At 51.1% G+C, this 20,878-nt stretch overlaps 1 protein-coding gene across 7 annotated transcripts in view; it reads right to left on the bottom strand.

Annotated features, from left to right (window-relative positions):
• The window catches only part of Epb41l1 (erythrocyte membrane protein band 4.1 like 1), a 148,481-nt gene that overhangs the window by 5,533 nt on the left and 122,070 nt on the right, over positions 1–20,878 (bottom strand). For 4 of the 7 annotated variants that reach the window (XM_045157502.1, XM_045157499.1, XM_045157501.1 and 1 more), the window contains 7 exons: positions 18,092–18,499; positions 16,036–16,140; positions 12,668–12,748; positions 8,451–8,537; positions 7,562–7,645; positions 4,620–4,700; positions 4,197–4,313 (listed from right to left, as the gene is read on the bottom strand). In XM_045157502.1, coding sequence (XP_045013437.1) covers positions 4,197–4,313; positions 4,620–4,700; positions 7,562–7,645; positions 8,451–8,537; positions 12,668–12,748; positions 16,036–16,140; positions 18,092–18,499 — 963 coding nt within the window. The remainder of the gene's footprint in view (positions 1–4,196; positions 4,314–4,619; positions 4,701–7,561; positions 7,646–8,450; positions 8,538–12,667; positions 12,749–16,035; positions 16,141–18,091; positions 18,500–20,878) is intronic. The other 3 variants (XM_045157505.1, XM_045157504.1, XM_045157503.1) reach the window with 2 other exon arrangements.

The following is a 20,878-nucleotide window of genomic DNA, read 5'->3' as shown; positions in this document are numbered from 1 at the left end:
ATTCTAATCGATTCGTCATGTTCCCAGCGCTATAACTGTGAGAAGCCACCTGAGGTCTCTGGGCCTTAATTTCCTGTCACTTGTAAAATGATCCCTTTGTCTTTAGGCGGAGTACCCAGCCTGGTGCCTGGCGTCGTGTAAGCCACTCCACAGGTGACAGAAATCGTGACTACTGGGATACCATTGCCATCCAGCTGGTAAGGAGACACAAGATGCTCAGCATCACATTAACTAATAAAGGCATGAAGCTAGGTGGAGGGTTCATGTCTCTAATCTTACCACTTCGGAAGCTGAGGCAGGAGGATCCTGAGTTCAAGATCAGCCTGGGCTCTACAGCAAGACTCAGTCTCCAAAAAAAAAAAAAAAGAAAAAGCTGGACTTGAGATTTGAATCCAGGCCTCTTGGACTACATTATAGAGCTCTTCTTCAGGATGCCAAGATGCATCTGTCCATTAAGCCAGGGCTCTTAAGCACTTTAAAGAAGGCGATTTTTTTTTTTAAGGCTGGGCATAGTGGCACACACCTTTAATCCCAGCACTCAGGAGGCAGAGGAGGATCGCTGTGAGTTTGAGGCCACCCTGGGACTACATAGTGAATTCTAGGTCAGCCTGGACTAGAGTGGAACCCTACCTCCCAAACCAAAAAACAAACAACAGAAAGATGTTTTTCTAATTCAGAGGAGACTTCTCCCCAGAACTAGTGGTAGCATCAGAGGTCGCTCCGACTTGGCAATAGCTGATGGCAAAGGCATGTGGGAAGGCAAGAGAGGGGCTTCTGGTTCCCCAGGGCGACACAGACAAGGAGGCCTTCACAGAATAACTTAGAAGAGAAAGAGAGGATAGACTATGGGGATAATGGCGTCCAGCAGAGAAAGAGGAGGGAATGAGCCAGCAAGGAGGTAGATGTGGAGAACAGCAAGGGCTTGGCAGGCCAAATGTGGAAGCTGGGGCAAGGGAGGAAGTGGGTAGGTGGGAGCTTGGGGGGCTTGGCTGCAAATGTCCCCTAGGATAAAAATGAGGTTGAATGAGAATGAATGGAGGTAAGACAAGGAACACGCACGCCGCCAGGGCTCGCTCCACTGCACGATGGAACTGAGGCCTGCTAAGGGAATAAACCGTCCCGTGGTCACACACTGGTCGTGGCTACGGGAGAAGGACTACAAAACCAGGTCCCCGGATTCCCACCAGGCCTCTTAGCGTCAATGGCTCCTACAGCTGGCTGCACAGAGACTCTGGAAGGTGGTCATTCCCAGGCGACATAGATGCCAGGTCCCCTCCCAGCCACTACTCCAGTGCCTAAAGTTTGAGCAAGCCTCCCCAGGGGATACCGTCAGCTCTGTGCCAGCTTGGCAAGTGACCTACCCTATACCACGCTGACATTCCGGGGACAGAAAGCAAGAATAATCAAACCACTGAGGGGGCAGGAGCGACAACAGGTATATCCCAACCATGGCCTACTTACACTTCTCGATCAGCACTGTACAACAAAAATAGAATGTGAGCCTCGTATGAAGTCATGTTTCTATAAGATACTTTTCTAGATACGATTTGCTAAGTTTTCTAGATATTTTTATCTTTCTAAACTTTTGTAGGTAAATGTAAGATTTTAACTTTCAGAATCCAGATTCTAAATTTTGACTTATAAAATAAACATGTGAAGTTCACTTTAAATATGTATGTATTTAGGGGACTGGGATGTGTAGCTAGATAGAGTGCTTGCCTGGCACATTCCAAGCCTGAGGTCCGATTTCCACTGCTTCAAAAATCAAAAGTCTCAGCCAGGTGCGGTGGCGCATGCCTTTAATCCTAGTACTCAGGAGGCTGAGGTAGGAGAACCACTGTGAGTTTGAAGCCAGCCTGAGCTACAGAGAGTTTCAGGTCAGCCTGGGCTAGAGTGAGACCCTGCTCTAGAAAACAAAATGAGGGGGTGGAGAGATGGTTTAGTGGTTAAGGCGCTTGCCCGCAAAACCTAAAAACCTGGGTTAAGTTCCCTAGTACTCATGTCAAGCCAGATGCACAAAGTGGCATAAGCATCTGGAGTTTGTTTTCAGTGGCTAGAAGCCCTGGTGCACCCATTCACTCCTTCTCTCTCTCCTTGGAAATAAATAAAATATCTCTTAAAAAAAATCTTCAAAATCTTACATTCATCTTACCCTTTAAGCACATCTCATTTTGGATTAGCCAATTTCAAGCGTTCCGTGGCCACATCTGGCTAGTGTCCACCATACACAGCCACAGAGGAGGGAAAATGCCATAATTACAGAAAGTTCCTAGACAAGAGTGGTCTAGACCAGAGGTCAGCAGCCTTTCAAAACAGCAAGAGAATGTCCCAGCCACTTTCTCTTCTGATATTAAGGAGGTGGTCCTCAAAGGAAGGGGAGTATCCTTGTCTCTTTCCAGAAAACATTGTTTTCATTTATTCAAGGAAAAGGGCAAAACGGAGATCAGCTATTACTTATGGAGTCCCTAAGGCAGACTTTTTTCATTAGAGTGTAATGTCGGCATTGTGCAAAGCGCACAAACCTACATGTCAGTAGGGGCTTGACAAGGACTGAACCTGGGGCATCACTCGCTAAGCATGTGCTCTATCATGGAGCTAAACTAAACTCCCAGTCCTGACAATTATTTTAAATTAATTTATTTATTTGAGAGAAAGAGATGGCGGTGGTGGGGGTGGGGGGTGGGGAGAGAATGGGCACACCAGGGCCTGTAGCCACTGCAAAGTCCAGACCCATGTGCCACCATGTGCATCTGGCTTACGTGGGTCCTGGGGAGTCACCCCTGGGTCCTTAGGCTTTGCAGCCAAACACCTTAACCGCTAAGCCATCTCTCCAGCCCAAATTTTCATATGTGTATTCATTCATGGAACCCACCCACTTAAAGATACTGACACTTACAGAACCCTAGAAGGCTCCCTTATGATTATATTGTCTAGAAGTAACGCAATTCTGATTTTGTCAGTAGAATAGAAGTTTTGCCTGTTTTTGCACTTCTAGGGAATGGAGTCATACAGTGTGTACTTCTTGTGTGTGTGAGGGTTTTAAAAAAAAATTTTTACTTATTTGAGAGCGAGAAAGAGGCAGATAGAGAGACAAACTGGGCACAACAGGGCCTCTATCCATTGTAAACGAACTCCAGACACATGCACTATCTTGTGCATCTGGCTTTATGTGGGTCCTTGGGAATCAAACCTGGGTCCTTAGGCTTTGTAGACAAGGGCCTTAACCCCTGAGCCATCTCTCCAGCCCATATGAGGTTTTATGTTTTATAGGTCTGATAAAATTCTAGCGGGGAGGGGGCAGAAGAACCTTTCCCCAGTTTTAGGTTGCTAGAAACCTTGTCTACCCATAAATCATCTTGTTCAAAATTCTGATGACCCTCAATGAAACAGAAATAATATGGGGGACCCCTAAGGTTCTGACCACAGGGGTCTGGGAAGTCAAGGGTTCATAATCAAGCAAGACAGATGGAATTAGGGGTTCTGGGCATCAGTGATCTGTGATGCAGACAGACTCAGGAACAGGAATATAACATGTGTGTCACTGGCATGTGTATCACCATCCGTCCTAAATCCCATTGTCAATCCTCAGTCCCCTTTTGTTTTGTTTTGCATGTGTGCTGTCTATTGTATGTATGTGTGTGATGGGTGTTCAAATGGGTGTGGGTGCATGCACACCTGTGTGCGTGCACGTGTGTGTACATGTGTGTGGAGGCCATAGGTTGATATCGAGCATCTTCCTCAACTGCTCCCCAATTTCTCGGCTAATCCAGGACACAAACTCAGAGCTAATGGGACTAGTGCAGCCAGCCAGCTCTGCCTCTAGGGTATCCCCTCAGCCACTTCCTGAGTGCTGGGATGACAGGTGGGCCACCAGCTCCACCTGGGGTATCTGTGGGTGCTAGGGTCTGAACTCTGCTCCTCAGGGTTTTGTGGCAAGCACTTTATCCAATATGCCATCTGCCCAGACCCCTCAGTTCCCTTCTCTCTCCACTAGTGGATTTTTTTTTTCTGGGTCTGGGGCCTGAAACCTCAGAGAAGCCACTCTTCTTCCCTCCCTTCCTCCACTGGACTGAAGTGTGGGCTGCTGCCTCTCTCCTCTGAGCTGCAGGCCAGGCAGGTGAGAGGCCGCAGCTCCACCTGGGCTCTTGTGCTACTGACCTCCAGGGATTAGGGTTGTGACCTCCTCCTATGCCTACCTGCGGCTTCTTGTCCCTCTCCTCCGGGGAAGGGTCTGTTTCTCTGTAGACAACAGCTTTGGTTACCAGCATGTCTGGATGCTGGAGCTTGGCTTCCTTGATGGCCAAAGCCAGGGCCTGGAGGGCAGAACAGCACAGTGAGGCGCCGCGGAACAGCACACATGACAGAAACTGGAGGACACATGGCTTAGTGCCCAGCTGGGAACCCAAAGTCTGGGAATGGGCAAAGTCAAATTGGGGAAGAGACTAGAATTTAGATCTTTGAGTCCCTCTGGCCCCCATTTAATGCCTCTTCCATGGGGGCTCCTTACCTGAAGAGGGTCAGAGAGAAGCGGACACCTTCTCTGCCCAGAAGGGCAGCCATCCACAGGTCACCCGTTCGTTACAGAAGTGCCACTGGGATAAGGGTCCCTAGCCCCATACCTGGTCTTGATCGACATCTTCGTCCCCAGTGATGATGATTCGCTTCTCAATCCTCGTCTCAGAAAACCCTCCCTTCACAGTCTGCAGAGGGGGAAGGGGAGGGGGAGGGGGAAGCAGAAGAGGGGAGGTGAGGTCCCTCTTGGGTCTGCTGGGGCAGCAGCTGCAACAGGAGACCCACCCCAGCGTTGATCAAAGGCAAGGCTGAGAAGTTCCCTTCTCTCCTGGCCTCCTTAGCTTTCTCCTTTTCTAGTTTCAGACAGTCACTCCTGCCTGGTTGCCACCACTCCCCAGCTACCAAAATACCCCGTCTCGGTCTCCCACACCCAGCTCAGATGCCACTCCCGGACCCTGGTTGGCAGAGCCTCAAAGGCATCCTGCCTGGGTACTCAGGTCGTCTTTTCACGGTCACCTTCCACCAGGGCGGCTGCATGCGGCCTTGCTCCCCTCTCTAGGCTGCGAGCTCTACATTTCGCTCATCTCTGAATTCCAGCCCCTCCCCCCGCCCCCAAGTCCCTTGCCTAATCTGTCCTGGGCAGTGCAGGATGCTGATCTGTTGAATGAACACATGAATGAAATGTGAATGGCAACAAGGTTCCACCTTAAATGACTTGGAAAAGTATCACAAGAGAAGATCATATGGATGAAAATTTGTTGTTACCACTGAGGTTTTCCCAAGGGATGGAGCTTGGGTGCCAGTTTGGAAGTACAGCACCTAACTGCTCGGCATACCTAAGGAAGTGGGTGGCCAAGGGAAGACAGAGAGAAGAGGGTGCTCCCAGGTGGTGAGCGACAGTGGGGACTTGGGAAGGGAGTTTTCTGATCTGTATGTTGTGGGGTATGTGATATAAAACTAAAAAAAAAAAAAAAAAAAAAAAGCCAACATCCAGCTCACAGAGAAATCAACACTGCTCACTGATGCTTTGGGAGGGATGTGTCTTCCTGGGGAATCTGACAAGGTGGAGTCCTGCAGAAGACTGGGCAGGGGCCCGGTACAGAGCTTGTGTGTGCAGAGGGCCAGGGCTAATAACCAGCCTTCCCCTTGATTGGGTCAGCTGGATTGCCCACTCAACTGCCCGGGTTCAACCTGGCTCTCGGGCCTCCGGGCCTAGCTAGGTCCTCTGCTGTCTTTCTTGTGGCCGCTCAGGTGTGTGGCTGGGCGGCCAGCCTCCCTGTCAGCTCTTCATCACCAGGAGTGCTTCCCTTTTCTTTGGCCCTTCTTTTGCTCTCTCTGTTCCAACTCTCACCTGGCCCAGGGTCTTGCCCCTTCCCCCAGGCCTAAATTCTTATCGGGGTCTCGGTAACTCCCCTTTCACTGTCTTTCTATGCCTGCTGCAGACTAAATACGCTCCATCCAAACTCTTGTTCCTGTGCAGTGCTAGGGATCAAACCCAAGGCCTTACACATGTTAGGCAGGTCCTCTCCCACTGAGCTCCAGCCCTGACCCCATCGATAAGCCTATTTCCATTGCCCAGTTTTTTTTTTAATATTTTATTTATTTATTTGAGAGCGACAGAGACAGAGAGAAAGACAGATAGAGGGAGAGAGAGAGAGAATGGGCGTGCCAGGGCTTCCAGCCTCTGCAAACGAACTCCAGACACATGTGCCCCCTTGTGCATCTGGCTAACGTGAGACCTGGGGAACCGAGCCTTGAACCGGGGTCCTTAGGCTTCACAGGCGAGCGCTTAACCGCTAAGCCATCTCTCCAGCCCAATTGCCCAGTTTTTAAAAAAAAAAAAAAAACTTTCCCCGCTCCTCCAGTTTCCTTTAGACTCAGATCCTCCACAGTCAGATCTGCCCTGGTACCTGTTTCATTTGCCTCTATATTCTGCATTCCCCGTCTGCAGTCCAACCTACTTCCCAAGGCCCTTAGACTACACACTGCCTCCTCTTCTTCCGACAAGTGCATCTCACTTACATTACCTCCAGCAGCCTTGGGCACAAAAGCTAGAATAAGGTTGATGTTCAGCACCATTTACTTAATGGGCAAAGAAGTAAACAGTTTCTGCTCCCCTACCTGTCACAGTACCTCACTGTCTCCTCTCTCTTAAGGTGCCTGCCTGGCTTCCCAGAACCCTGCTCAAATTCTGTTTTGTTTTTTTTTTTCTTTTTCCTCCTTCCTCTTCTTTTCTTTTTTTTTTTTTTTTTTGACAGTACTGGGGATTGGTGGGGATTGAACCCAGGGCCTTGAGTAATATCCCCAGCCCTCTTTATTATTATTATTATTTTTATGGTGAGACAAGGTTTCACTAAGTTGCCCAGGCTGGCCTTGAACTTGTAGTCCTCCTGCCTCAGCCTTCCAAGTAACTGGGATAAGAGGACTGCACCACCAGGCCTAGAACATTCTACTCTGTTCCCAAGAAATACTTTCTGACTCTTGAGGAGCCTCTCACATATCACCCCTCTAAAATCCTCCAGCACATAATACCTATAAGGCACAAACATACCATGTTTTGTGATAACTTTGAGGTTAAGGATGTACGTCAGTGGCCAAACATTTACTTAGCATATTCAAGGCCATGAGTTCAATACCAAGCACTGACAAAAGAAAAACCAAAACAAAACAATAATCCAGCTGGGCGTGGTGCTGCACGCCTTTAATCCCAACACTCGGGAGGCAGAGGTAGGAGGATCACTGTAAACTCGAGGCCACCGAGACTACATAGTAAGTTCCAGGTCAGCCTGAGCCAGAGTGCAATCCTACCTCGAAAAACCAAAAATAAATAAATAAAATCCAAGCACAATTACTTTGAGGGAAAGGGTCTCATTCCCCACCGCCTAGGCCAAGGTCCAGGACAACAGCAACACAGGACAAGCACACCACACTCTAGAAACTAGGAACAGGTCCTCTCTGTCCACCTTCCAGACTGGAGGCCAAAGCTGAGCCACAGTAACGACCTTCCCACCTACAGCCCGCTGGGGTCCAGGTGCCTGCTGCTACTCACTTTGGTAACATGGGTGGTGGTGGAGGTTGAGAGGGTTTCCGCGGTGGCGCCGTAGGTGCTGGTGAGGACATCTTTCCCGATGATCTGCAGAATACAACCACCCCCCACCCCGGGCAACAGGTCAGGGCACTGAGCTCTGCAGTGGCAGGCAGGGTTGAGGGAATTTTCCCGGAGATGAGTAGGGGCCCCCATGAAGGTGAAGTGTGGGAGCCAAGATTCTTAGAGTCATTCATTCTTATATAAGAATACTGGAAATCTTTCAAACTCTACATCTCCACATACCATCCCCAAACCTGGGGAGTTGGAAGATTCGAATAGCTGAGATTCCTAAGGCCCGGCATCCTAAAAACAGCCTAGAATCTTAAGAGTACTGGAATCTTAGAAGAATGAATGGACGGATCCAGGGCAGAGATGAAACCCTCCTGATCCCTCATCCTGCACAGCCAGGCACATGCTCTTTCCAGCCAGATGACGAGAAGGACAGATGTAGAGAGTCAGAAGGCTGGAAGAGAGCTTCCAGTGACGGGTTCAGGGTCATGGGCAGGACAGCCGCTGACAGAGCCAAGCACAGAATCCAAGCTTCTGGACCCCTAGTCCACAGCTCTTCCTGGTCAGTAAGTAGGGCTGAAGCAGAAGGGGGGGGGTGCTCTTTACCCTCGGCCCCCACCGCCAACGCTCAGCTAACACGAGACAGTAGGGGCGCTGATGAGACAGTGACCCCTTGAGGAACCTAAAAGGCATCTGAAAATGATCCTGTCTCCTGGAGCTGCTCTTACAAGGGCACCTTATGAGCCCACCACTGGCTGCAGTGGCTGTGGACCACGTGCAGGCCCGTGCCCACATCCTCAGCTCTAAGTGCGCTAGGCCTGAGCTGGCCCTGCCCACTTACCGGTGAAAGAGAACGGATTTCCGTGGCCACCGTCTGTGGGCCTGGGATCATGGCCGCTGCCCCCTTCCCGGACTTGAGATTGTTCTCCTGGGGAAACAATAGTGCTCAGATGGCCATGTCTCAGGTGGGCGGGCCCCTGGGACAGCTGGGGCGTATGGCCATGTGGCTCTTGCCGCCACAGGTTGAGGAGTCACACAGAAGCAGAGAGGGCTGAGGCACTGCTCAGTTTAGCCTTTGTCATTCAACCCTTGCTTGGTCATTCACACACACGCGCGCACACACACACACACACACACACACACACACACAGTTGCTTGCACACTCGCTGAACAAATGCTTACTTAGTCCCTGGTATCAGGGATGCTGTGGTGAATAGAACACGATGTCTTTCTTTGGAAGCACCAAGAAGAGTTGGGACTTGGGCAGGAGCCGAGCTGGCTGAATCACACTATGGCTACCGTCTCCTGAGTACATGCTACACACCAGGTACTATGCTAAGCATATCCCGTGCGCACGAGGTCATTTAACCTCCATAACCAGCATAGGAAAGCCTTTTTAATACTCCTCTGTTTTGCAGATGACACACGGGAGGGGGAAAGCATGTTCAGTGAATCCACAAGTAAATTCTAGGTTCAGCAAGACCCCAAGACTGACAGATAGCAGCGCTCTACTCTCCCAACACTCACTCTTGAGCTAGCTCTTCTGGCCTCACCTTGGATGCTACCTGCTATATCTCCTTGGAACTGTCCCTAGACTTGGTGCCTCCTGTCTAGACAAGGGCCTGCTTTTCTGCCGCCTCCCAGCTGAGACCATCATGCACCATCTTGGATTGGACTTCGCTTTGTCAATCCAGGCGTTCAGGACTGCCCGCTGTGCAGCATCTCAGCCAACTGAACCTCGGTCCTGGCCTGTGCAAGGGACTCTCTGGACTACTGTTTTCCTGCCAATGCTTACCAGGGAGGACAGAGCCCCCCCGTCTCATCTTTGTCTCCCCCACATCTGTAACCCACACATGCTCCTGGAAACCAGGTCACTTGACACACCGCTAAAAGGCATTTTCTCGGTAGCACTTTGGATCCCAGAATGTAAAGGCAGGTTTCAGGCTCAGTGTTTCCTTTCTCTGGCTAGGGAACAGCCGCCAGCCCCTTTGACTTCTGTTGCCCTCCCATAAAGCCTCTTATTTTCTCTCTATGTTCACCCAGTCTTGGGACAAGTCTCATCTCCATCTACACACTAAAAACACAAGTCACTAAATGGAACAGAGGTTGTTCAAAAGGCAGGTGTCTTCTGCTGGTCCTGCCACAGGGGGGTGCTCTTTCTCCCCCTGGACAAGGCAAACCCACATCTCTCCTCCTTCCCACTCAGGCCTCCCTTCCCTCCACCCTCGGCCACTCAGGATCTTCTGCTGCCTCAGTGAGTGAGGCCAAAGTCTCTTATCCCTTTACCTGTAATCTAGATCATTCTTGAACCCCTGGAAATACCCCTCCGACACCTCACACTCGTCAGGTCCCCAAGGGGAATGATGGTCTAGTCCTGACACAGGAGCAACCCTCTCCTCTCGCTCTGCTTCTAGGAGCGGTTTTCTCTCTTGACGAGCAGCACCTGGCGGGCTTGACGACACAGAGCCGCAGGCCTCCCAGAGCCTCCAGGTCAGGAGGTCTGGAGTTAGGGCCAGGAATGTGCCTTTGACTCAGGAACCTGGGACCACATCACGAGAAGTGCTGGGCAGTGAACAGCATGCCTAGCCCATCCTTCCTCCCGACTCCTGAAAAATTCTACCAGTGACCTCACACTGTGCTTTCTTCCTCCAGGCCTCCTTAAACTCCCAACCAACCCTCCGCTGCGTCTACCTTCTAGACCCCAGCAGTGCCCCGGACAGATGCAAAGCCCTTTTCTGGTTTCCCATCTTCTCTTGCTATCCTTCCCAGTGCCTGGGACACTGTCTTCTCCGAAGCTGGATTCACAGTCCCTGGTATGGTACTTCACATATTGTGAGTGTTCAATAAATATTTATTAAAGGAAAGAAAGAAGCAGGAAGGAGGGAGGGAAAAAATTTCAGTCCAATCCACACTCCACATTAGGTGATACTCTTTCTAACCTACAGAAACACACAGTCAATGATATCAAGATCCCACTTTCAAAATGTTGCTTCCAAGCCGGGAATGATGGCACACGCCTTTAATCCCAGCACTCGGGAGGCAGAGGTAGGAGGATTCCTGTGAGGTCAAGGCCACCCTGAGAGTACATAGTGAATTCCAGGTCAGCCTAGGCTAGAGTGAGACCCTACCTCGAAAAAGAAAAAAAAAAAAAAAAAAGAGAGAGAGAGAAAAACAAAACAAACAAACAAAAGAACCAAGTTGCTTCCCCGTTGTCTCCAGGATGAAGTTTCAACTTCGTGCATGACACTGGGTCACTCTGAGCTCTGGCCTCTCTGCGGCCCCCTTTCCTGCCCCACTGCACACACCTGACGGCCAGCTGTGCGAACCACGCCTAGCTCTCCCCAGACGCCCGGGCCCCTTCACATTCCTGCCTCCCCATGTCCCCTGAGACTCCCCATGACTAGACCTCAATCCTTCCTTCACTCACAGCTCAGCTGTCCCTCCGTAGGTGACACCTTCCTCAGGTCCTCCAAGAAGAGATGTCACCTCTCAGGAGCGTCTAGGCAGCCCCTGTCCCACGAGGGAAGGACAGGGACAGCAGACGCTCACGTCCAGCAACATGTCGCGTGCGCCTGGCACCGTTCTCGGGGCTTGGCACGGGATACCGCTGCTCCCGCTCTATTTTACAGAAGTGGGAACGGAGGCCTGGAGCGTCTGGGGGGGGGCGTGGCCAAGGCCATCCAGCCAGGAGGTGGGAGAGCCGGGCCTTGTTCAGCACTCTGCGTCCAGGCCCTACCTACATTCACTACCGGGGTTCGTGAGGACGACTGAACAAATGAATCCTAGCGGGCAGGGGACTTTCTTCCACTCTGGATCCCTGTGCCAGGCAGACGGTAGAGACTCATCAATGTTTTTGGAACACATGAACGGATGAATGGATGAATGAGTAAATGGATGATATAACTGCCTGTTCACTAGAAGGACAAATTTAAATTTAGCCTTATGAGCATCTCAATGCCTCACAGCAGCAGGTTGGGGAGAAAGAACTGACAGACCAGTAACTGGATTGGGTTTACTGATCCTGAAGTCTTTGCTTATTCAAAACCTACCTGCTGAGGAGTCTAAGTTAATTAAATTCCTTTACTGGGTATACATCGGGGTTTGGCAAAGGGAAGGCATTGCAGACAACACAAGAAATATCTCATTCTGGCATTGCTACCTTTTCTAGCCACAGACCCAAAGGGCTGATGTTCCCAAAGGTCAGGAGGGGGCACAGCAGAGAGGTTGACAGGAAAAGCGGGGGTTTATGGCATCAGAATGTCTGGGACTAACTTGGCACTACCCTGTACTGTTCGTGTGACCCTGGATAAGTCACTTTACCCCTCTGAACCCCGGTTTCCTCATCTGTAAAGTGGAGAGGAGGAGGAGCATCCACCTCACAGTTTCATAGTCTATTCTCAGTCCTCTGCTGACTGCCTGTGTGCTCAGTGCTGCCTGTTCTATTTCATTGTCAAAGGCTCCAGAAGCCTGAAGAAGCCATGAACCTGGCCGAATAGGTGTGATCCCCACTTTACAGATGAGGACACCTGAGGCCAAGCACCTTCCTTCACGGGTCAGACAGTAAATAAACAGCACGACCACAAAGTCCTTTGGGAAGACATCCAAAAACCTAAGTTTTCAACCCAGGCCCTCTGCTGCCATCTACTGACCACAGCAAGAAAGTGACCTGAGACAGGAGAAAGGGGGAGGGTGGAGTAATCAAGGGACTCTCAGGCGCCCTGCAGGTGAGACCTGTCAGAGGAATCTGAAGGTGGGATCCCCACACGCCAAGGATCAGACCCTCTCGTCCTCCTTCTACTCCTGTGTGGTGGACACGGTCCAGATAGCAGAGATTCAGGGCGCCACCCCCCACATGATTCCATTTGGAACACTGAGGTCGGGCAGCATGCCCCTGGGGCAGCAAGGTACCAGGCGGCAGAGGTTTGGCAGTCTGCCTTGCCAGCGTACGCAGCGAGAGCAGCTGAGGACTTCCCGAATCAGCAGCCAAGCTCACTTGTCGTGTGGCTGTGTGGGGCGAGAGGGGCCGGTGAGACAGAGGAGCCTCCTGGTACCACTTACCATGGTGGTTGAGATGGTCTCTGTGGTGATGCAGGGGGGAGTTATCATGAAGTCCTTCCCCACAGGGGCGCTACCGTCAACCTGCGGGTCAGAACAGGAGGGGTTAGAGACGGACAGCGTCAGGCACACCTGCCGTACCCGCCACGGGGGCTCACGGTTACAGAGCGACAGGCTGTGTGAGTGGGCATGCCCTGGGGTGGTCCGCACACAGCATCCCAGAGGGCCTCGTGAGCCCCTCTCAGACCCTCCACTTCATTTCACTCACTTTATTGGACAAAGGAAGAGTAATCTCACACAAGTTGACAAACCAAATGCTATCTCTGACCTAGCAATCTGTATGAATGCACTCTTTAGACATAAACCTTGAAAAGTGCACCAAAAAATTCCAATAAGGAACTTTACCACTTCTACTGCAAAAGTAAAAAAAAAAAAAAAAAAAAAAAATATCACTACAAGGTCCAGTGATGGGAAACAGCAACATAAATTAGGACTCACTTCTTAAGTGGGACCAAGAGTAAGCTGGACGCACAGGTGAATGGAGAGGAAAACAATGGGTGTGGTGGGTGGCGCACCCCTTTAATCCCAGCACTCAGGAGGCTGAGATAGGAGGATCGCTGTGAGTTCGAGGCTAGTCTGGGCTACAAAGTGAGTTCCAGGTCAGACTAGACTAGAGTGAGACCTTGACTGGAAAAAGAAAAAAAAAATCAACTATAGAATACTTGAGAGAAAAAAGGTAAGGCGTAGAGAAGAATTTCAAGCATATACAGATGTAGGTCTGTAGGTTGGCACAGGCCTAACTTTATCGTTACATAACATAAGGCCAATGTCACTCAGTGCTTTGGACTTGATAACTATGAACATTTTGGTGGGGGTTTTTATGACAAGAGTTACTAGGCTAAAGGATTTGGGGGTCTGTTTTTGGTATCTTTACACTTTATATCAAAACACAAGTTATTAAAAAAAAAAAAAGCAGGCCAGAGGGAAAGCAGCTTATCCAAGGTGACCCAGCTCATCTTGACCGGGGCTAGGCAGCCTCATAGCCCCCTGGCATTGTTACAAAAGCAGGAGATAGGGCTGCAGAAATGGCTTTGCAGTTAAGGTGCTTTCCTGCAAAGCCAAAGGACCCATGTTCGATTCCCCAGGAACCACTTGAGTCAGATGCACAAAGTGGCACACGTGTCTAGAGTTCATTTGTAAGCAGCCAAAAGCCCTGTCACGCTCATTCTCTACCTACCTCTATCTCTCTCAAATAAATAAGGTAAAAAAACAGTAAGGAGAGAAAATTCTGGAAGCAATAAATGTCTATGTTGTTTTATGTCTTGTTTCAGGTTTCACTAGATGGCTTAGGTTTTTTTAAAAATTTATTTATTTATTTATTTGAGAGCGACAGACACAGAGAGAAAGACAGATAGAGGGAGAGAGAGAGAATGGGCGCGCCAGGGCTTCCAGCCTCTGCAAACGAACTCCAGACGCGTGTGCCCCCTTGTGCATCTGGCTAACGTGGGACCCGGGGAACCAAGCCTTGAACCGGGGTCCTTAGGCTTCACAGGCAAGCGCTTAACCGCTAAGCCATCTCTCCAGCCCAGGTTTTTTTTTTTTTTTTTTTTTTTTGCTGGGGAAGAAAGCCAGGACAAGGGCTCTGCCATGGGCCACATACTCGCTCAGCCCTCATTGTAGATCCTGAGGCCAAGACTGGTCACCAGGACAAGAAAGGCCACAGTACCATAGCTCTTTGCCCAGGATGGGCCAAGGGGATGCCTCTTGGAACCGTAACTTCAATTTGTTTTTTTTTTCAAGATAGGTTCTCACTCTAGCCCAGGCTGACCTGGAATTCACTATGTAGTCTCTGGGTGGCCTCGAACTCACGGTGATCCTCCTACCTCTGCCTCCAGAGTGCTGGGATTAAAAGCGTCACAACGCCCGGCTCATAACTTCAGTTTTTAAAGTTCAGAGCTCACAGAGGGAGCGTGGGAAGTGCACGGTCAGCAATGCACTGCGCCTACAGGGGCTGCTTTCTCCAGGGTGCAAGCATGCCTCATGTTTTAGTCTTTATCCTACCTCAGTCTGCTTATTTTGCCAATCTAATGTAGAACCTTTCTGTCTTTAAAAAAAAAAAAAAAAGTGGGTAGGCGAGATGACTCAGTGGCTAAAGGCACTTGCTTGCAAAGTGTGAAAGCCTAGGTTCGATTCCTCCAGTTCCCATGTAAAGCCAGATGCACAAAGTGGCACATGTCTCTGGAGTTCGTTTGCAGTGGCTAGAGGCCCTGATGCGCTCATTCTCTCTCTCTCTCTCTCTCTCTCTCTCTCCCTCTCTCTCCTTATAAATGAATAAAAAGGCTTTTTTTAAAAAAGATTTATTTATTTATTTATTTGAGAGCGACAGACACAGAGAGAAAGACAGATAGAGGGAGAGAGAGAGAGAATGGGCGCACCAGGGCTTCCAGCCTCTGCAAACGAACTCCAGACGTGTACGCCCCCTTGTGCATCTGGCTAACGTGGGACCTGGGGAACCGAGCCTCGAACCGGGGTCCTTAGGCTTCAAAGGCAAGCGCTTAACCGCTAAGCCATCTCTCCAGCCCTAAAGAGGCTTTTTAAACTTTTATTTATTTATTTAGGTTTTTTGAGGTTGGGTCTCACTCTATCCCAAGCTAACCTGGAATTCACTATGGAATCTCCGGATGGCCTCGAACTCATGGTGATCCTCCTACCTCTGCTTCCAGTGCTGGGATTAAAAACGTGAGCCACCATGCCCAGCTCTAAAAAGCTTTTTTTTTTTTTTTAAAGTGACCCAGATGAGCTGTTCTGACCAAACAGTGATTGGAATTTCTCCCTTTTCCCTTCCTAACCAGCCTTGGGAAGAACTTCTCCAACCCTAATAAGCAGTCTGAAAACGAGGATCCAAATCCACTAGCCACTGGTCCTGGCCATACTCCCAGGGAGGAGGAGGCAGGATCCTCTGTACTTTACAGCTGAGAAAACTCAGACCTTACGAAGTATGGGTCTTGGGTTGGAGAATCAGCTTAGCAGTTAAGACATCTGCCTGCAAAGCCAAAGGACCCAGGTTTGATTCCCCAGGACCCACTGTAAGCCAGATGCACAAAGTGGCTCGTGCCTCTGCAGTTCATTTGCAGTGGCTGGAGGCCCTGGCATACCCATTTTCTCTCCCTATTTGCCTCTTTCTCTCTCTCAAATAAATAAACAATTAATAAAAAAGAAACATGGTCATTCCCCTCACCCCCAACCCAGACCTCAGGGAGGATACTGCAACTCACAAGGGTATCAGGGTGAAAATAGGAGTTCCAGGGAAATGCAGAGGGGCTGACCAACCCAACCCCCATGTTCACACTATGGTGGAAGGCTCAGGTTACCTGTGTGCTGTCCACAGTGGAGACTCTGCTCTGCAGGGCAGCCTCGGGCTCAATCTTTTTTCTGATAGCCAGACTGCTGACGGTCATGGTTTCTGTCTTCACAGGCTACGGGGAGATAGAGGGAATACCTCAAATCTCAGGACCTGACATGAATCCTGCTCACGGCAACTGGGATATAGGTCAGCGGGCTTTATCTTACCCCTGTAGTTGTCCAGGTCAAGGTGCATAGGTGGCATGGTATGATGTCACCGGAAAATGACCCAACGGGACAGCCAGAGCCACCCATGGCACCAGACATGCCTGCCTCATGCCTCAGGGGTCTGTGTGTCTCTTGAGGCTATGTTAAAAGAATGGTTATAAGCCATGCTAAGAGTCTTCTTACACACACAGTGATGATGAATCCTTAAGGACATCAAGAGTTAAGCCTCTGCCTGCCGGGCTTCATTTGAACTGTTGTTCAGAGCAGGAATCATACACATGCCCAGGTACCAGGCAGGAGATGGAAAGGGTGAGGGGGGTGGCTAGATGAGAGGAATAGAGAGCATGTGGGATTCCACTCTTGTTAGGCCAAATGTTACCATAGCCTCGTGAGAACGGACCATCTAGCATTTCTTAAATTATGTTTAAAGAAATCCTGGGCTGGAGAGATGGATTAACGGTTAAGGCACTTGCCTATGAAGCCTAAGGACCCAGGTTCAATTCCCCAGTACCCATGTAAGCCAGATGCACAAGGTGGTGGATGTGTCTAGATTTTGTTTGCAGTGGCTGGAGGCCCTGGCATGCCTATTCTCTCTTTCTCGGTTTGCCTCTTACTCTAAGAAAGAGAGAGAGAGAGAGAGAGAGAAATAAAGAAACAGTTGCTGAAAAAAAAAACAACCTGGACTTTATATTCAATATCATACCTTTAAAATCAAAGTCCAAGAAAACACATGAGTTGGCCAGATCTGGTTCAAGGCTACCAGGCTGTAGTAACCTCTACTTTGGAAGTCTTGAGCTAAATGTTTCTCCTGAGTCCTCTACCAGGCCCATTTTGTGGCCACGCACACTGCAGGCTTTTGTATGGTTGCTGAATGGGCAAGTGGACGCTAGCTTGTCCTCTACTTGGAAGGAAGAGGGATTCTGAAAGATGGTCACAACGCTGTGATCCAGTCACCCATTCAGTGACTCATCCCTCCGCGCTGCGTGTGCACCAGGCTTGCGGGGCGCCGCTGCCACCATCAGTGACGGCACAGCACACTTGCCAGCCATGGTGCTGCCTGCGCTGGAGGACCCTGGAGCAGGGGGATTGCAGAGTGGGAAAGGGTGGTCAGAAAAGCACTGGGTAGGGACCTGACGTCTGAGCTCTGTCCCAGGTCATGGGAAGTGTGTGAGGCACAGAAAGGGAGGACAGCATGGAGTGAGCAGCCGGGATGGATGGATGAGCGGGTGTTCACTCCCCCACACCCCGGAGCTAAAAAGAGGGGAGGGGTGGAATGAGCGGCAGAAAAGCCCCTGACAGCTCTACCAAGGGCGCTGCAAAGCAGAGAGGTGGACACCCCGTCTGTCCCTGTGTCCTCCCCAGTGACTACAGTTTTTGCTTCTCCAGGAGTATTCTCCTGCCACCCCAGATGGCAGGGCCTGGTGTATTTAAACCATTGTCTCTTCCACAGGGGTCTCAAGCCCTAGGAAAATGAACCTGGGCTTGAATCAAGAAAAATCACTCCGATGTCAGACCAGGTTGTGTTAGCCCCGAGAGTCCGCAGACGCATGCTCTCTGCAGGTGCCATGCAACGCAGGCGGGAAGACATGGAATCCAGTAAGACTGTCATCGCTGACTGACCGAGGCAAGTGATGGGGGGGGGGGGTCACAGGGTTAAAACGGAGCACGTGTTAGGGGGCGGATGGACACAGCAAACATGCGGGTAGAGAACCATGCTGTTCTGCGTGGGTGTGGTCATGCAACACGAGACAAGAGCTTCAGGCTGCAGCCGACGGCTCCGTCTTGTCACGCACGGCCCAGGGCCCTCTGAGCATGCAGGGCCTGGGTGGACTGGGTCTCCATGAAGCTCCACTGTACCTCAAACTGGGGCATTTCTGGGGTAGAACAGGCTCCTCGATCTGGGCTGTCCTCGATGCCCCCAGAGTCATCATCCTGGCTGGAGGGCCCCTTGAGGTCTCGGGCGAACACCAGGCCCTCTGTCTCGGAGTCACTTTTGTCTCGGTCCAGCTCCGGCAGGCTGCGGGAGAAATCTTCGAAGGCGCTGCCGTGGTAGTCGCCGATGACTGTGAAGTCCACCTCGGCCTCCAGGCTGGACGTGGAGCTGACTGTGATGCTGGAGCACTTGCGTTCGATGGCCAGGTGGTTGTCCTTCAGGAACACGGCATCCCTCTCCTGGTCTTGGTCCTCATCTCCCGTGTCACTCTCTGGGGCCCGAGGACGGGTGGGTTTGACCTTCTCATCCGAGCCCTCCCTCAGCCCTGCTCTCTATGGCCAGATAAGATCAGGGGGGTGGGGATATGGAGTGGGCGGGGGAGGGGGGAGAGAGAGAAAGAAAGAGAGAGGTCAAGATGGTGAATGTCAGAAGAAGTCTTGAGGCTGCATCATTCCCCGAACAGAAGAGCAGCTCAGGAAATGAAAAACACGCCCAGGAAAGGTTCCTTGGAGTCATGTCAAGCTAAAAACACAGAACCAACAAAAACTTCTTAAGACCAGGGACGTTCCTTTGGAGGGTCTTACGCAGACGGCAAAAGCAAGTACAAAGCCAACATCCTGGCAGCGAGTTCTGGGCAGGAGGCCCCATTCAAGGCTTGGATCCAGGAGCCTATCAGAAGCAGCATTGGGCACAAGGCAGGGATGGAGGCCCAGACCCCAGGCCCATCCGTGCAGGTGGCATTGAGAGACAAACTAAGGAAGGAGGGCAGGGATTCAGGGGAACCCAGGGGAGGAGGCAGAGGGGCCGGAGCCGAGAGCTTGAGGAACGCAGGGGAAGCCGGAAGCCTGTCAATTGCACTGAATTGCTGGGGGTGGGTTAGCATCAGCTGGGGGAGGGGAAATCCAGGCCTGGACAGGAGGCTTCCAGGAGCTGGGCATTATGCCAGTTCCACCTTAAGCTCCATGAGCAGGCCATGAAGAGAAGGTTCTGGCCCCATCAGTGTAATTGACAACAGCAGGCCAAGGGATTGCCTAAGGGGAACAGGCAAGTCCAATATACATACCTCTCAACTGGCCTGTCAAGATATTAATCACCATGTGTATATTTTGGGGGGGCTGGTTTGTGATATTCTTTATTAATTTTTTTTTAAAGACCAATCTAACACCCACAGAATACTGTGAAAGAACTTGGCTTTGGGCTCTGGAGATTCGGTGTTCTTAAGAGATTCTCTTGTTAAACGGGCCTCCAGTCAGCCAGTTTCTGAAGGTTGAGAGGTGTGAAGAATACATCTCAGACAAGCCAGAGTTGAGCAGCCACAGGGTAAGGGTTGCTGCTACAGCAGATGGGACTCTAAGGCTCTAAGGAGAGATGCATCCCGGCCATGTGAAGGTGACCAGGTCGTCATCAGGGCACAGAGGGGACTGCAGAGACCTGAGGGCCTGGAAGGCTGGTGGATCTCAGGCACCCCCCTGTCCCAGGGGCATCTGCTGCTAAGCTGGTGGAGTTCTTCTCTTCCCTGACCGCGTCTCCGGATTTGTTCTGGATTAGAGAAGAGAGTTAGTCTTAAGGAGACAGAAAGACACTTGAAAGGGAACCAGCGTGGAGGATGGAAACCTCTGGACTGTCAGCTTCGGCAAGACAGGATACCAGGGGTGGGAAAGGATGAAGAGAGGTCACTGGATAAGCCAAGCAAGACGGGAAGGAACCTAGCAGGTGGGAAGAGCAAGGCAAAGCAAGTGTGTGATTTGCTGTTGGTGATGACACCTTCTCCATGGAAACCGTGTGACCCTCTCTCTGGGCGTCGGGTCACATCAAAAGCTGGGGGGTGGGGTGGGGTGTCTTTGTGGCCCAGGGCTTAAGCAGATGGCCCCGTCCTTCAGCCTGGCCTCTTTCAGGCCCACTTGGGAAAAGACCTCCTGGGGTGGACAAGCAGCGCCAGACTGCAGGAATGATGAGGGGCCACTGCGGCATGCGTCTACAGAGCTACTCAGCATGCGGTCAGCTCCCATGAGGGCGGACGTGGAGGGGGCTCGCATGGCCAGTTACCCCAGTGGCTTCCTCCAGCGTGGTTTCGCAGCCTGAATCGGGGGATGGGAGCTCCAGTTCCGAGCATCTTTCCTGGTGGGAGGTAGTAGAAGTGGCCTCCCCGTGGTGCTGGGTAGCCAGAGGCTTGATAGAGGAAAGTGTGTCTCTAGGGCTGGCAAAGTCCCCAGGGGGCTGGAGTTGGACGAAGCCCAGGTCGAGATGTTTATCTGGCCATTGCTCTTCCTGTCCCAGGAAGGTCCCTGAAGCCAACGCATTTGCCAGGGGCCGAGTTTCACTGTGACTGGCTCGACGAGTCTCAGTTCCGTGGGTCTCAAATATCCGAATTTTGTTGGCCACCGAGGTCTTGCTAATATCTTCCAGGGAGCCCTCCTGGACCCCAGGCTGGAGAGACGCCACCTTCTTTTGTTTCGCTGACGGTAACGCTGCCCCCACGAGTGAGACTCCTTCAGCGTCGTCAGGGACAATTCTGGGCTTTCTGCCAGCAACTGGGGGTGCCCTGTGCTCACCTCTTGTGTCAGGGGGCACAACCAGCCCGACCTGGTCCTTGGGCTCTGGGGTCTCTTTAGGAGGATGACCAAGTTTGAGAAATGAAAGGAACTGGTCTCCAAAGGGATCCCTGTGCACTGAAGGGTCCTCTGACTCAGGAGGAGCACCCCCAAGCGCCT

Source organism: Jaculus jaculus, chromosome 8 (genome assembly GCF_020740685.1).
Source record: "Jaculus jaculus isolate mJacJac1 chromosome 8, mJacJac1.mat.Y.cur, whole genome shotgun sequence".
Taxonomy (NCBI): Eukaryota; Metazoa; Chordata; class Mammalia; order Rodentia; family Dipodidae; genus Jaculus; species Jaculus jaculus.
Note: the sequence above shows the minus strand (reverse complement) of the source record. Positions and strands in the feature narration are given on the sequence as shown.